Source organism: Tauraco erythrolophus, chromosome 1 (assembly GCF_009769465.1).
Source record: "Tauraco erythrolophus isolate bTauEry1 chromosome 1, bTauEry1.pri, whole genome shotgun sequence".
Classification (NCBI taxonomy): domain Eukaryota; kingdom Metazoa; phylum Chordata; class Aves; order Musophagiformes; family Musophagidae; genus Tauraco; species Tauraco erythrolophus.
Window position 1 is genome coordinate 68,407,810 of NC_141465.1, and position 16,373 is coordinate 68,424,182.

Here is a 16,373-nt window from a genome sequence, read left to right on the forward strand (position 1 = left end):
GTTCGTCTAAAAGGCTCAGTTCACACTTCAACCTTTCCCTCAAGATGGACGAAGACAACAATGACAGCACAACAAAGGCAAAGAATGTAATGACATAGGCTTCATTTTTTTAAGAAAACACCATGACGAGAGCAGTGTGAAACCCCAGAACGCATTGATTAGTAACATGCCTTGCTCCTACAACTGTGGGTTGAATATTGCTTGTTTAGGTATGATAACACTAAGAGAGAAAAGAAAAGAAGAAAAAAAGAGTAAAAAAAAAAGTCAGTTTTGATTTCATGGAAAGGAAAGCGGATTCATTTGTCTGCTGTTTGTCATTCACCCAGCTTCATTTGGGACAATATGGAGTCATTTTGCCAAGCTACGTGACTGCTCCTCCTTGCGCTCTCATTCACGAACCATGCTTTATTTCCATGAGCCTACCCACTTGCTCAGCCACAGGAGCTAAGAATTTCAGCAAGGTCTTGTGTATCTCTCTATACAGTGTTTAACTGAAAACAGGACATTATAAGACAAATTTAGAAGAATCTCAGCAGCTAACAGGACAAAAACCTTAAGAATTTTTGTATCTTCAAACAACAATGTAATAAGAATGAACAATTTGCAATGGTTAATTTTGATATTTTTCTTGTAATACCTTTCCATTTTCTACAGCCTCTCTAGGAATGTGAAACTTTATCACCAAGACTTCACACTTAACAACATAAAGCTTGACTTTTGGCATCTCTACCAGAACTCTACCTCTCAGCCTGACTATCCCAGTAGGCCAAATTCCTCCTAGAGACTCAACAACAGGGATGAATTCTGTTCAATTTACAGTCATCTAAAAGCTAAGCTTTCTATATAGTCAATAGTATCTCTAGGTTATCCATCACATCTATCTCAGATAGGATGGTCACCCTCCAAACACGTGCCATTCTGGACTGCACTAGGCTAGTAACTTCACTTTTGGGATAGCTAAATCAGAGGGAAAATTAAAAAAAATAATAATCGTATTTGCAGTGCCTCTTAAGCCACAGTGTCTGCAGTCTTGCACTGGCTAAGGACAACTTCCTGGGCCACCTGTCTATTGCTACTTTGTCCAGTAGAGTATAACCATAGAAAGGCCCGCATGCCTGGGGATGTGCTTCCCACAGCCTCTCTGTCTCATCCCAGGAAAAGAGGGGTCATCTTTCAGCCTAGTGCCTCTGGCTTAGGTTTCAGTTCTGTCCTCACTGCATGGGCTTCAGCAGCAGTCATCCTGGGTAAACTGTGCAGGCACTGCCCTTCCACTGTGTCTGCAAAAATAGGTTTACCTCATCCTCACAGCCTTGACTCGTTATAGCAACCCTAAAGTATCAGTGTGAAATAAAGATTCAGCTCGTCATTGCTCATATTCTGTCCCTGGAAAAAAAATGATCCCTAACAACAAAGAAGGAAAAATTAAGCCCAGAAATTTTTCATAATATAGAAAGTTTTTCCACATTAATTTCAGCCTGAAACAAAAATTATTTCTTCATTAGATTTGTTTCAAAATATACTTCTAAAACTCACTAGTACAAAACAAACATTTGTGTGTGAAGAGTCTTGGAAATAGCATAAAATAATAATTATTTAAAAAATACATGTTAGTATGTGTTTTTTGGTTAGCAGCTGCTCAGTGCTTACAGATTTGTTTCCTGCAGTTGTTGGGATATTAGTAAAGGGCAGATGCTTCAGCCAGGATATTCCTGTCGGGCAGTGCTCCAGCCGTAGGACCCTGCACTGGCATCTCTGATTTCACAGATTGAAAGGGACAACCCCCCTTGGGGTGACTAGAGAAAAACCAGGAAAGATGGCTGGGAAGATACTGCAGGATCTCGTACAAATGTGCCAATGGCCAAAACCCTCTTCTTGAATAACATGAGACTCATATCCTTACATACAGTAATAAGCTTAATTGATCAAAACTGCTAGACGTACCAGGCTTTCAGACGTAAGGTTCAATCTGGACAGCCCAAATGACACTCAGATGCTTGATTATCATCAAAAGACAACTCTGATGGTTAGGAAAACTGAAGAAGTGAAAGTTAAGCCTCTAGTTACTCCTAAGCCATTTAAAAATCTTTGTCCATCAGCAGGACCCAGAGAAATCCTCATGACTTTGGCACAAGATATGTATCATGTATACTTGGCTTCAGTATTCTAAGTAATGGACAGCAGAAATGTATTTAGAGTTCACTTACGGCAAATATTATAGTAAGGAAACGGTAGAGACAGTAAACAAGAATTTCTCACTACATTTTTTTGTGGAATGGGAAGCTAACATTTCCAAGCGTTCAGAGATGATGTGACTATTGCAGAAGCCCAAGAGGAGTACCGCCACATGCATCCATGGATGCAATATAAAGCCAATGCTGAGCAAGTTCAGTGAAAAGAAACAGATATTAAAAAAAAAAATCATGCCTCTAAAATATTAGACTTCAGATAGGAAGCATGATTTCTCTTTTAAATAAAGCTTACAGAAGAATGAGAAAAGAAGACAAAATAAAAATAACCCACCATCAACAGCACTACAACCCGCAGAGCTTGCTGCACTTAACTACTGTTCTCCAGGCAAAGCCCTTAGGCACCAACACCATCACTACAACAATGGATCATGTATCATGAGGAACAGATACTCAGGTTCTGTATATTGTGCTTCTAGGCAAAATAACACACACTGGAGGAACATTACCAAAAATGTTAATGTTATGACTATAAGCAACATGTCTGTAGTTGCCCGCTATCACTTAAAATACAGAAATAAAAAGACATTCATATGTGGAATACTTATCTGTCTTTAAACACAAACTACAGCATTGAATTTTGAAAGAGATTAAAAAACTCCAGAGATACAGTTCTTTTTCTTTAATCGCCCCAAATTGTGCTGCGCTTAGTTTCCACTACTGGAATCTGCTCAATGCTGCATCTCAAAATTTCAAAGCGAGCTGCAAAAGCAAGTTTTGCTAATATTTCTGTATATTTTTAATATTTTAACATTCCTAAACATAAATATTGTGGAAAAAGTTGTACTGTAGAAATATTAAATCATTAAATATTAATTCACAAAAAGTCATATAGTGGGAGTGATACATTGCCTTTAAATAAATATCTTTTAATTTACAATAAACCAACACTTCTCTGGTAAAAAAAAAAGGGGCTACACAAAAATGACATTTATTGTTTTGATTTGACTTTTATTTTACAGAGCTTAACATTTTCAGCTATGAAAAATTAAAGATGCTTACAGGAGTGATTTTTCAGCACTTGCTGGAAATATTATCAACACCAACAATTCAAGCAAGGATAACAAGAAAAAAACTCCAAAAAAGTGAACAAATAGTATGGTAAGCACATGATAAACATGAACCTGTCTTTTCCTTCTTGTGTAAAAAAAGGAAAGAAAAAAGAAAAAAGCCTCTAATAAGCTTATTTTTCATATTTACAAAAATATTAATTAAAAAAGAGATTGAAAGAAACCACACATGTTGTTGATTGATCATAGTAAGTATGTAAGTTTTTCTTCCTTACATGCAACCTCTGTTTTAATTGAAACACCACAAGATCAGCTTTTATACCTGAATTCTTTTCACAAGTGGTAAACTAAATCAAGACCCTCACCCTCAACTCCTAAAAAGAAAGCTCACTTGAATAGTGACAGGTGGACCCAAAGCTCTGTGAGATGCACAGGCTGCCCATGCAAGTATTAGTTCCCACTTGGGAGAGGTGCACGCCGCAAACATTTGCACGCACCCCCCTCCCCCCCCCCGCTCTGTAAGTGCCTTCTCAGGCCGATGTCCTGAGCTGCAAACTGCATTAAAAGCGCATCATAGACACACGATGCTCGGTCCCAGTCAGCTGGGATACAAAAGCACTACTGGGTACTTTTTGTGTCATATATCAGCTAAGGTTTTGTTGAAGAAATAAAGTCATTGCTGCTTTTGTACTCGTAAGAGGAAGGTTCAACATGGAAAAGCTTTATAAGGAGTTAATTTAAAACAATACTCACAGCTATCCGCAGTATGGAAGCTTTCACAGAGGTCCATTTGTCCTGTCTGCGATCTATGACAAGAATAAATCCAATTCCAGCATCTCGTAAACTACAAGTTTGGAGAAGGAAAGAAGAGAAAGTTTAGTTAAAAATACAAATGAAACTCCTCTGGTTCTCTCACTCAAAAAAAAGCAGTTAAAAACTAGATGTTTGGTGTTTTTTTTTTTTTAAAAAGTAGCTTTACCTTTTTGCACAGAACCTTCTTCATCTAAACATATGAAGATATACTATACACGATTGGAAAGATGCAGCAGTCCCAAATATGTTCCACAGAGCTTCAAATCATATTCAAATAATGAATTATTCTTTTTTAATGAAAAATAGTTTTTACATTCCTTGTACAGGGATTATCTCAGGGGAAAATAAAACCTTTTGATTCTCCATTGTTGTGGTGCTGATATAAACCCTCCTTCATGCTGTTTTCAGTGTAATTGCAGGATCAAAACAAAGTTATTTTCTTTTTGCATCTGCCTTTAAGCTTCCGTTTGAATTGTCTTCCTCCTCACTGATATTTAACACTCCTTAAAAATGCAGGTCCTTCATGCCTCATTATTGTTCCGCGCATCTGAAATTCTCATATGCCTCCAGGTTGCAAACTTGTTCCCAGGTGCATTTTTACATTCACTGTACCGAAAAATCCCTACTGCATTGAAACACTCCAAGTCAGAGATGAGAAAAATTAGATCAGATGCCCTTCTCCGGAATGGAAACATCTGTGAGAGAGATCCCGCTCAAATCCTTGCATACGGGTGACCTTTCTTTTTTGCCTGTGCTCAGCTGCATGTGCTACCGAGTCCCAGTCAAGGGATCTGCTCCTGTTTTGTAATTCCCCATCTAAGCCAGTTGTGCAATGCCAGCAGCAGCCCTTGCCAGCCAATCGCAATCAAAATGGAAACGACAGGCAGATACAAGGCAGGCAGGCTCGCATTTGTGATTTTCTCCTATACTTGGTCGTTTTTAACACGTGCTGCACTTTCAGTCCAGATAATAATTTACTGCAAGGCCTACTATCTGGACTGTGTGGCATTTAGAAATGTTGTGCATTGATTTGTTATCGTCATACCTTAAAAGACAATATAAATATCAACACAACAGAACATTAGGATCCCGTATTCAAGATTGCTGAATCATATGAAAACACCAGCTTTGCTTCATCAGATTACGTTGGTAGCATAATAAGAAGAGGATGTCAAGGAAGATGAAGAACACAGGTACTCAGATGTGTCATCTTAAGCTATTCTTCAAAATTACGAATTTAAAGATGACTCACAGTCTATCCCCTCTCTTTACAAACTGTAATCTCTCTCAAATTTGCAGACTAAACATTTAAGAAGAAACATGAATAATCATAAAAAAATGCAAAGGAACACTTGCTTTCTTTCTGAAAGAAACTAAGCAGTCATTTTAACAAAGAAAAATATTAGGAACGACCCCTCACTGCCCACATTCAGCACATGTTACTTAACTCTTGCCTGAGAAACAACATCTGAGCACTTGCCTTGTAAGCCTGAATAACCCTTGCAGACAAACAGGGGTTTATATTAGCAATATGCTTCCCACTACAGTCCATGATTTACTAAAGCTTCCTCTCTTCCTTCTCTATCTTTATTTGAAGGGCAAGAGGAAGAGGAGAGAGATCCAGATTGACTTTAGCGTCTTCCTTTTCCCCACTTAAAGTTCCCACCACTTTCACCTTTAGTGATTGAGCAAAATAAAATGCTAATAGCAACCATGTTCCACAATAATCAGGTAGCAAAACAAACTCCTTAGGTCACACAGCCTAAATGTGGATGAATGGAGTCAAAAAAGTGCTACAGTTGTTCCCACAGCAGTTCATGTGGATTTTGAAGAGTATTAAGACTCCTTTAAAGAGCTATTTTCCCCTGCCCAGTAGAAGTCCTTGGGAGTCCTGAAATTTCTGCATACTTCCTCAGTGGAAGCATAATCTCAAATCCCACAGAGTATCTAAATGCAACATCTGTATCAGATTTCAAGAAACTATTGACATTTCTGTGTAATAGGAATAAAATTAAAGCCTCTGACAGCATCAATCAGATTTCTCTGCAGCAGCATAGGAAAAGACAGGCTCAACCAGGATCCCAGAGAAGATTCAGAGGGCTGCTCCACACGGTTAATCACCTGCCTCAGCACCTGGCAATAAGCAGAGCCTAATATCATTCTCCTAGAAAAAATGATAAGGCTTACTTAAGTGGAAGAGTTGACAAAGGAAAGCATATCTCTAAGACAGCCCAAAAGATGTCTTCAGCCAGCTGCCTTCTTCCACTGGATCAAATACGTCAGGTGGCTGCATGATTCAGAATGTGTCCCCCTTCCAGGCTCAGACATAAAGGCCAGGATTCCCCACGGCTGGCTAGGAGAGACCCAGGGGCAAATTCTTGAACACCTGACTTCAAACCGTTAACACTCCATTCACACAGACTGCTTAAAAAAAATTAAATGCTGTGTTCTGATCTGGTCACAGTAGGAAGAATATTTGTTATCTTGACAGCAGTGTTTTGTTGCAAAGTGCTGGCTATCGACTCTGGGATCCAGCTCCAGCAGGTCGTAGGCAGGAAGCAACAAACCAAACTAAGACATTATGTACAACAAAGTTGAGAACATTATGAAGACAACAAAGTCATGTATTCAAGAAAAATAAATATTGGAAACAGGTCTGTTTGCCAGCGCACCCTTGCTCTAGTGACCTCTCGTTGCTGCCACACACACCTGCGTATGTAGTTACAAGACAGTTCACAAGACTCCCCCTCTTTTTCAGGGCACAGGACGAATCGTGCTCTGGTAAAAAGTAGGTATTTGATTTTCCTTTGGCACCTGATTTAACTGTGAGTGGTGGCTGTCCCTCTTTCCCCCAGCCATATTTATTACACTCCATCCAAATACTGATTTCCTGCCCCCCTCATCCCCCCACCCCTATTTGCTTGAGAATAAAGCATTTCAGCTTCTGCTCTGTGTCTCAGCAGAAGCCTGCTCTGATGGACATGGCCTGTCCTGCTCATCAAGCTTTACCCGCTCCCTTGCTCCCGTTGTGTCGTACTCATCGGCTTAGCCCAGGTCTTCTCACACCTCTGTATCGCTCTCCAATGAACTTCTCGCCACCACCCACCTTTGTCTCTCCCATTCACCGCTTTAACCATTCTCGTCCCTTGCTGCCTTGTCCCGAGAACAGCTCAAAGTCTTGGTGCTTTATTTTTTTTTATTTTATACTGTCAGGACAAATGGCTAAACTAGTTCTCATCCCACCCTACCTGAACACCGCAGTCCCGCTCAATCTTTCAGTGTCTTCCCTCAGGCGGGCACTTCCCTTGGCTGTGCCCCTGCCCATTGAGTCAGGCAGCTTTCCTGCACTGCCTGCTTGTCAACAGGCGGCACTCGCATCCCATGAGACAGTCTTCCTGCTCTCAGCCCTGGTAGCGGACCTGGCTCTAAGTCAGCTCATTCTGCAACCACAGAGAAGCCCCTGCTCAACTCCAGGATGAAACGGGACATTTTTGACAACAGACTTGAGTAGCTACTGAACACCTGTGAGCTGAGATTTAGGCAGATTTTTCTCAAGGTATTTCCTTGACACAAAGGCCGTCATTCTTCTAAATGTCAAGTCCAAGTCCTTGACCAAAGGATGGAGACACTTGAGCTTCTCAAACAAAAGGATGTTTTAATGTTTGAAAAGCCCAGTGGATTTGTTGCCTGGCTTCTTGGGAACAACTCAGCTATTTTGGCTGCACTTTAAACAAAAAACTCAGGTGAGACCTCACAAACGGAAGGAAAATTTGGCAGAGTTGTAAACGACTGGAAACCAACCTTTACAGGGAGAAATAGCAGACAACCTTAGCAGGACCACCTGCCTATTAAGGCTTCTTGACATTTCCCTTACAACCTGTTCTCTTTAATGCATTAACTTGTATCCAGTGTACTTTCTGAAACATAATTTATATAAGCTTGTAATTCAAATTTAGTGTTTCCTTCCTTTGTTTCTCTCCTATCGCACAAAAAAATACATCATGAGATAAGCTCTGTTCTTCTGTTTATTCACCAGCACAAAGAACAGAACGTTTTTAGAAAGGCAGAGAAACCATCCCTGCTCTGCAGGAAGTATGTCCAGCAAACTCATGAAGGCCAGGTCAGAAAGGCAGATAGCAGGGGCCACAAAAGACACGTACTGGGAAAAAATGAAGCAGAGGGTGAACTTTCTGCTCAGCCCCCTCTCTCCATCTTGGAGAGCCAGTGTAACACCATTTGAAGATGGTGAGAGAGAGTGAGGTTGAAGTACCTGCCCAACAAGAACCAAGTTCTCCATGTAGACTCTAGAGCAGGAACTGAATTTTCCACTTAGCAACTCCTCAGTTTTAGATTATGGGGACATCTCCCTCTTTGTCTTGTTTGCAAGACTTATGAGCTCATGCACCTGGGGGAAAGGGTGGGAAAGCTTACAGTACATTGGACTGCAGCAAGAAACTTCCCTTTGGGGTATGTGGAAGCAATTACATAGTCATCATCTGAAAGATCCTTGCATTTCTCCAAGGTATGGGTGGTGACAACTGTTACACAAATAAGTTCCTATTGCTTCTACACTGCTGTATGAAAACTGCTTGCATACATTGCTCTCTACTAGAAGCAAAACGAAGTAAATCTTCGGATTCACTGCAGTGACTCAATAATATCAAGCTTTTGGATGTTTGAAATTCTGGGCAGCATTTTAGGTTAAATAATTACAGTTTAATAAAAGTGAATTTCAGTCTTAAAGCCTTTTTATTAATCAGTTGGCTTACATTACACTCAAGATTGTTCCCTACCTTGGCTACATCTGCCTATACATACAAACCAACTAGAAATTCTTGCTTTCAATGTCTGAACAGCTATTTTGATAGTAGGACATCAGTAATATTCAGTGAGGAATTACTGTGTTGAGCAGAGCACCAAGGCAATGCAAGGTCTACAGTAATCTGCATTATAATCAGCTGAAGCTGTCTTTAGATCCTCTAAAGATCCCACCTCCTCTACTCACCCTCTGTAGCTCATTGCTGACCATCAATCTGCATCAGTCACAGGCACACATCGCTTGAAGAGATGCGCGGTCTCATGCTGCTCACAAAGCCTGATCTTTTTTGGCATGCAATATGCAGGCCCATGTAGGAAGGACTGTGGAATTAGCCCATCCACTCATCATTGGCCATACTACTGTATCACAAAAGGGCAAACACACAAGATACAGTGACAGATCATAGGAAAGGTATTGCCCATCCTGCCCATACAGTAGTTATGTTTATGCTTGGGCATGTCACAAAGGTTTTGTAGACCAGCTCTTAAATAAATAAATAAGTGTTCTTGAAGGTAGAATTGCATCCAGTGAAGTAAAAAAAGACAAGTTTGAGCTCAAATAGGTTCAGTATATAAAAGGAGACAGTCCAGTAGCCTGAACACAGTGCTAGTGAACACTTTGAACACCAAGTGTTCTCATTTTCCCCATGATAAAAATGCTTCCAGCAGCTACCAGTCTTTGAAGTCAGAGGTCATCCTATATTCATTCATCAGCAAACAAGCTAGTGTAATCAAAACCAGCATTCTCTGTTACTTTACTTAGGAGCAGGCTATTAGAAACCAGACAATAACTAGTGAGGTTATTGCTTCCCAAGAGAAATTTTGCATCCTACATCTTCAGAGGCATTTCAACCAATTGAATCTGAGCCACTTCAAAGTCCATTTCTCCAGCTCTCCTGTTGCTACTAGGAATGACTTCTTGGGGGGTAAGGGGGAAACGAGAAGTCTTTCTTATTCATAAGTGTTTAACACATTAAAAGAATGAAACCACTAATGCCTTGGAAACGAATGACAGCAAAGAAGACCCACCATCTTAGTGGCCTTTGTATGCTCTAGAAGACAGCCAGATAATATGGAGAAAAATATGATTAATGGTATTAACAAATCAAGACAGAAATCTCCAGCACAGCAACTATGAAAGAAAATAATTCAGTTAAGCCCTATGATGATGTTTCACGTTACCAATTTTATGCTGGCTTCCCAGCAAGTAAAAGGGCAGGAACAATTCACCTGGAATAGCCTTGCTCCACATTTCCCATCCTAGTGTCCCTTATATAGGATAACCAAGACTATTTCTATGCAATCACTAGGTAAGTCCTAGAGGACAGAGTTTTTCCTAGAGCAGAAGAATGTAATGGATTACAAAACTGACAAAGAAAAAAAGTTAAAATTCAACTTCAATCTTCAAACAAAATCTCGTACCCAGGCACTAAACAGTAATTAGACCTACAGCAGTTTCATTTTCTTACAATTCTTGATTGCCCATTATCATAAAGTCTACTTTGTTTCAAAATGGGCTAGTTTATCCACTTAATTCCAAAACAAATCCACCAGCTCAGTATTGTAAAAAAAAGAAAAAAACTATATTTCACATGTTCCCCTCATTTTAAAAGGTGTTCTATTTATTAATTAAAAAACATTTTTGTACTTGGTCTTTAAGTATTTTGATCTTTTGACAGTTTCTTTCTCACTATCCAAAGTGAGACTAAGATTAAGGATTTCTTAATGTTGAAAACCACAGTCTCTAAGGAAAAGAAAGCAATCTTGTGCTTTCTTGCGTAAACGATGGAAATAAGAGGATATATCACACTCCACAAAGCTCCAATTTGAAAGCTTCAGGTATCGGCAGGCTTTATAGGTCATAATACTGAGTCTCACTGTAGAAGGTGCCTGATAAAATCAATTTAGAGATAGCAGGAACTGAAAAAGAACTATAAACCAAACATTATTTGAGCTCTATATTGGGCAATAAACTTTATAGTTTCAATTGGTAAGTGAGCCTCTAGGTTTTAACACAGTATTGAAGTTGAATACTGCTTTGTAATGCTGCTGCTATTTCAGATCTTCCTTATGTGTTTTCTAGAAACCTACACTTAAATTATTATTTAAAAGCATTCAGTTGAAGAATAGTCTGGAAAATAAAAAATGTTGCAATCCTTCATAACACCAATGTTACAAAGGATATCCCAAATTTGCAATGCAAATGTACAAATCATACAGTGATTACATACCTAAGACAAGTTGGAAGTGTTCTGAAAGCCTGACAGTAACACCCTCCCACTAACTACACTTGCTCTAAATTAGCAGATTTTCAAACTATATTTTATATTTTTAAGACAAAAAAATTGAGGTTTGCATTGGTATTGAGATATCAGTGGCAAAGAAACAATTTGCCAAGCAAAGAAATAGAATGAAACATATTTCCAAAAGATGGCTGTATATACAATTGCATGATCCTGTCACGCCATTTAATTTGTTAGACAGAAAATAGCAGTTTGGTGTCAAATTCTGCCACAGATGTATACGTATGACTAACTGATTTCAAAGAATCTCGCACACATCTGAGAACAGAATTGTTCCTACGAAGGGTAACGTTTATGAACATCACCTTTACGAACACTCAGATGAAGCTCTTTGGCCACCTAGCAGACCTCCTGAGCCCCTAACGCAAACCGGCACAACATTTTGGTTCTGATTCAAACTGTGGGCCTGACATCTCAGTTCGGGTTCCTGCAAGAATCGCTTTCAGCTGAGGTGTGTAACAGGTCCATCAGATACCAGTTCTTATTCCAGCAACATTTATGGGAAAAAACAGATACGATAAATGCATTCCATTTCTGGCACATGGCACTGCATAGGGGACAAAAATGGGAACACAATGATTAACAACTTGTGCATCTCAGCTGAAGACACCAAAGTCATCAGCTAGAGCAGGAAGCGCAGTTGGGAGGACACATCCATTGCTTCTGAGCTCATTGGAAAACCATCCATAGAGACAGACTCAAGGAACAGGCTCAGCACAGGCTTCCTGAAGTGCTGACTTTAAAGCTGGTGCTGGTGATGGGGAAGTCACTGCACTGCACCTGTCTCTCTGTATCCAAATCTCTGGAATCAGGGACAAAACTTGTCATCTACTCCTTACTGTTTTTAACTACTGAGTGCCTGTACTGTGCTTCAACAAAGGGCTATTGATCTAGAAGAATTTGTTATATTTAATTATTGAGCCCTCTCATAGTCAACTCAATGAACTGTGGAAGGAAAAATCTACCCAACTTAATCTAAGGCTGACCATTGTTCATGAAGAAATATACAAAAGAGAAGGAGTTCCAGCAAAAGAAATTTAAAATGAGACAGTCAGAAGTGCTGCTATACAAGTGCAGCCTCTAGTGGTCTGTCCAAAATCACTGAAAGCCAAGTAAAAACTATAACACAAAGTTCCTGGCAATAACAGCTGCATTTCACCCAACACAGCTGATGTTGTGACACTCTACAGCAGAAGCACAACCTGTAAGCAAGGAGGCACCACTTCTTATTCATTCTGAAGTCTGATTTTGAAAATAAAAACTGCTCCCCTCAAAAAATAACCCCAATTAAATCACTATGAATACCGCAATATGTATACTATTCTACCATCTTTTTCACTCAGTGAATAGATGGATTTTTAAATGCACATTCAAAACACAGCATTTGGACCTTCTCTTTAATTTGGTTTTGAAGTCACTGGCTTCCCTGCAGAGAAACAGATGAAGCTGCACCAGAAATGAAGAAAATCTGAGCCTTTGTGTTGGAGCTGAACCTGTTAAAGTTTCAACATTAGACAAGGTTCAGATAAGAAATTTGATGCATTTCTCTGTCCTTCCACTATGCACTTTCTTTTTTCTCCTTCCTTCTCCACCTTTCAGTTAATTCTCCCTAACTCTTATCCGGTGCACCACTGATGAAAACCTTATCTCTTCCCTTTCCTATTATGCTTACTTTTGGTCTCAGCTGTTATTAGTTCATGCCCCAGGTACGTCTGAAAACACTCATACTGTATTTCAATTTTCTCAGGATTGAGGAATCATCAGATACACAAAATTGCATTTTAGGATCTTGCAGCAAGCGGGCAAAGAAGAATTTAGATGAACACTGGGTTGTGAGGTGGCATAAACAAAAACCATGATAGGCAAGTGGTTATAATTTGCTCACGAGGCAGAAGAGAGGAGGAGAATCATACAGCCTGGAAGAGCAACACCATGAAAATGCTTTTTGAAACTTTATAAGCATAGGCAAGATAATTACACAGGATGTTGTATCAATGACAGGAGATCTTAAAAGCCAGATAAACAGGAGACAAAATAACGGAAGAAACTTCAAAGACCTTTATCTAAGGGGCTGATAATAATTTAAAACTTTGGAATTATCATCCAAACTTCACAATGACTGTAACCCAGAAAGCTACACGTGGTTACACACAGGCCTATCTCTGATCTGAAGATCCTTCCGTCATCACAGGACTGCAACAGCAACAGCTTAAAGCATCTGCCTGTGTCCTGGTTTCAGCAAAGGAAGAACCCACAAGGAAGATGGGTTGCCATCAGAGGTGTACTGTCGATGAAGTGAGTGACAACTCAGTGACAACCAGGAGAGCTGCTCTCAAGCCTTGGTCTCAAAGGAAACCAAAGGTCTTTATCCTGAACAGCAGTAGGTCTTTTTGAAATTCTGTGATATAAATCCAAGCGTTTACCTGAGGCACTTGTGTCTGAAGCACAGCTTGTGTTCCTCAGTCAAATAAGCAGCATTGGTACATGCCTGAATTATTTTTAAGTATTTACACTGATTAATATAGCATACACAGTCACATTCAGAGACACGAGTGTCAGTATCTGCCTTGACTAGTCCCTATAGTTCCTCTTTATCTCCTAAGCTGCTCCAGATCCTCAAATCAGCCTCTCTCCCACTTTCAAGCCAATTCCTTCTTAAAATAAACAAGCAAACATGACTGATTGGAGTACAGTAATGCTGGCTATGTTTCATCATATATGCTGACATTCTTTCTGCTCCAGAAAGCTTATGCTGTTGGGAATAAGCTGAGGGAACGTAGCCAGTGTTAAAAATAAGAACTGAAATGTCCAAACATCATCATCTGCCTGGACCTGGGCATCTGCTTCTACCACATGCACTGATTTTCTTTCTGTGGTATCCATCAGCCTTTTTTTATAGTAACTTAGAAAGCTCTACCCCACCAAGGAACCCCACAGACTAAAATCAGAACAGCCTTGATGTGATTCTGCAGGTAACAGAAATATTCATTAAAAGACAAAGTTATTGCTTAACAGATCCTCTTTTAGTGTGTGAAATTAATTAAAATAAATTTTTTTAAGGCAGAGTTTTAATTTTCTAAACGGAAAAAACAGTGTAATTTCTTCAGGTCATGCAGAGCTGCTTTTGGAAGGACCATATGAAGAAAGACAACAACTTTGAGGATTCATTTAGACTTAACTACAGATGGCTGAAATAGGGCATGTTATCCTCGAGGGACAATTAAGGATAAATAGGTCAATAAAGGCAAAAGGGCTCCACATTGGTTAAGCTTAAATAAATACGAGCAACAGAAAGCCTACACAATCCTCACTTCAGAACTATTAAGTCAGACTCCATAAAAGCATTTTTACACCTATTCAGAACTATGATATTGGAATTATACATAGTTCCAGTACACATCAACAACCATTAATGCCACTGCACAATGTATTGGCACAACCTTATCTGGAATGCTGCATATTGTGTTTTAGAAAGGTGAGTTTACACTTAAATAGGGTGTTAAATACTCTGAACTTAAGACTGGACTAATGAAAGCTCCTGTGTGATGTCCAGCATTTTAGTAATTAACTTTCACAGTTTTACAGTGCTCAATTTACTTTGTCTCCTTAGTAGATTAAATTTATCACTGGACAGTGTGTGTCATGCACACAGAGCCTATATACTATTCAAATCCGCTAAGCTTCGAAGGTGTAAGTGGGATTTAAAGACTAGAAAGGCTTTGCCTGTACAGGGCTGAGCTTTAAAAGAAATTTAAGACATTCACGAGCTGGACATTAAAACAAATGTAAATGATTCCAAATCCAGTAAAAATTCAGACTAAGTAATGTTGTTGAGCTTTGACCTAACTTTGCCAAATTACCTATCTGACACAAAAGCTTCAACCTACCGCGTAACTTTAAGACGCAATGCTCTTACTTCAAATGTAAACCTTTACATTTTCTTTCTTCTTACAGGAACATATGGCATCTACAACTGTTTGGCAGCTGTGCTCTGAGAAAGGAAGGGCACGCATAGCATGACAGATTCTGCGGGAAGTCCTGGGATATTCTCACTGGCGAATTTGAGGGGCTGCCAAGGTAACAGCAGGGTACGGGTTCCACATCTTCAGCCTGGATTGTAATCCGACAAAGAGGAGAGCGTGGAAATGAAACACAGCTGACAGCTCTGAAGCTGCAAAGCTGTTGCTCAGCATGTCAGTGTGAGCTGTCAGGGTGTCTGTTTTTTGGCACTTCTTACCCATTGTGTGGTGACGTTCATCCCTGGCACTCTATAAAACAAAAGCGGTTAACTCTTAGCTAGTGGTGGGCTGCTTGTTTACTTTGCAGATAAATGAGGAAACACGTGCGGTCACCCTCCCACACTGGCTCTTTGCAAGGTCAGCCCAGACCCTGAGGGACTCACCAGCTCAAAACACAGTGTCACCCCAACACAGCTGCCCCGCTTCCAGAGTACAGTAGTGGATCTATGCCAGGGAGACTGGCCAGACCCAACCTCTGTGAGCTCTGTGCTCTCCAGAGCACTGAGAAGGTTTGTTACCTCCAGTAACACCCACAGCATGCTACGGCATGTTCTTCTGGTCCCTCCCTAAACCTACCCTGTCATATTTTTCTGTGTCCATGCTAATGAAGTCTTCTCAGATCTGAACCCACTGGAAGGCTTAGCACAGACATTTCTTTTTCAGTTTTTCCAGTGTTAGTTCAAACAATGAGAAGCTCGTGTAGTTAACAAGGAAGGGTCTATCCAAAGCTTAGCAAACCTTAACAACTGAATTTTCAAACTGTCAGACATTGACACTTTCAGAGGTCATCGCGTTCTGTTTCGTTACTCAGACACAATGGCTCCCTAGTTTGCAACGCCAGACGGTACCACAAACAACAGGATTTCTTAGAAGGATACATGGTGTTCAAGCATTTGTAAACCATTGGGATCTCAAAGAAGGGGACGTTCTCCCAGGCAGGAAACTCACAGGAACAGCTTTCAGAACAGGAATTGTCAAACACAAGTTAACCTGAGATATGATCAAGATCATGCAGTAGACACAAGGGCATTACAAAGAGAGGCTGTACACGGCTCTCTGTGAATACAAGTAAAAATGGCCTGTGTATGGTATCTAATCAGCAGTGTTGGGACTCAAACTGGCCGTCAAAACTTGTTCTGAATTTTCTCATCTACACTGTTTCCT

At 40.0% G+C, this 16,373-nt stretch overlaps 1 protein-coding gene across 4 annotated transcripts in view; it reads right to left on the minus strand.

Annotated features, from left to right (window-relative positions):
• MCF2L (MCF.2 cell line derived transforming sequence like) overlaps positions 1 to 16,373 on the minus strand; it is a 168,206-nt gene that overhangs the window by 35,435 nt on the left and 116,398 nt on the right. For all 4 annotated transcript variants that reach the window (XM_086610782.1, XM_086610768.1, XM_086610764.1 and 1 more), the window contains exon 4: positions 4,010 to 4,100. In XM_086610782.1, the coding sequence (XP_086466908.1) occupies positions 4,010 to 4,100 (91 nt within the window). The remainder of the gene's footprint in view (positions 1 to 4,009; positions 4,101 to 16,373) is intronic.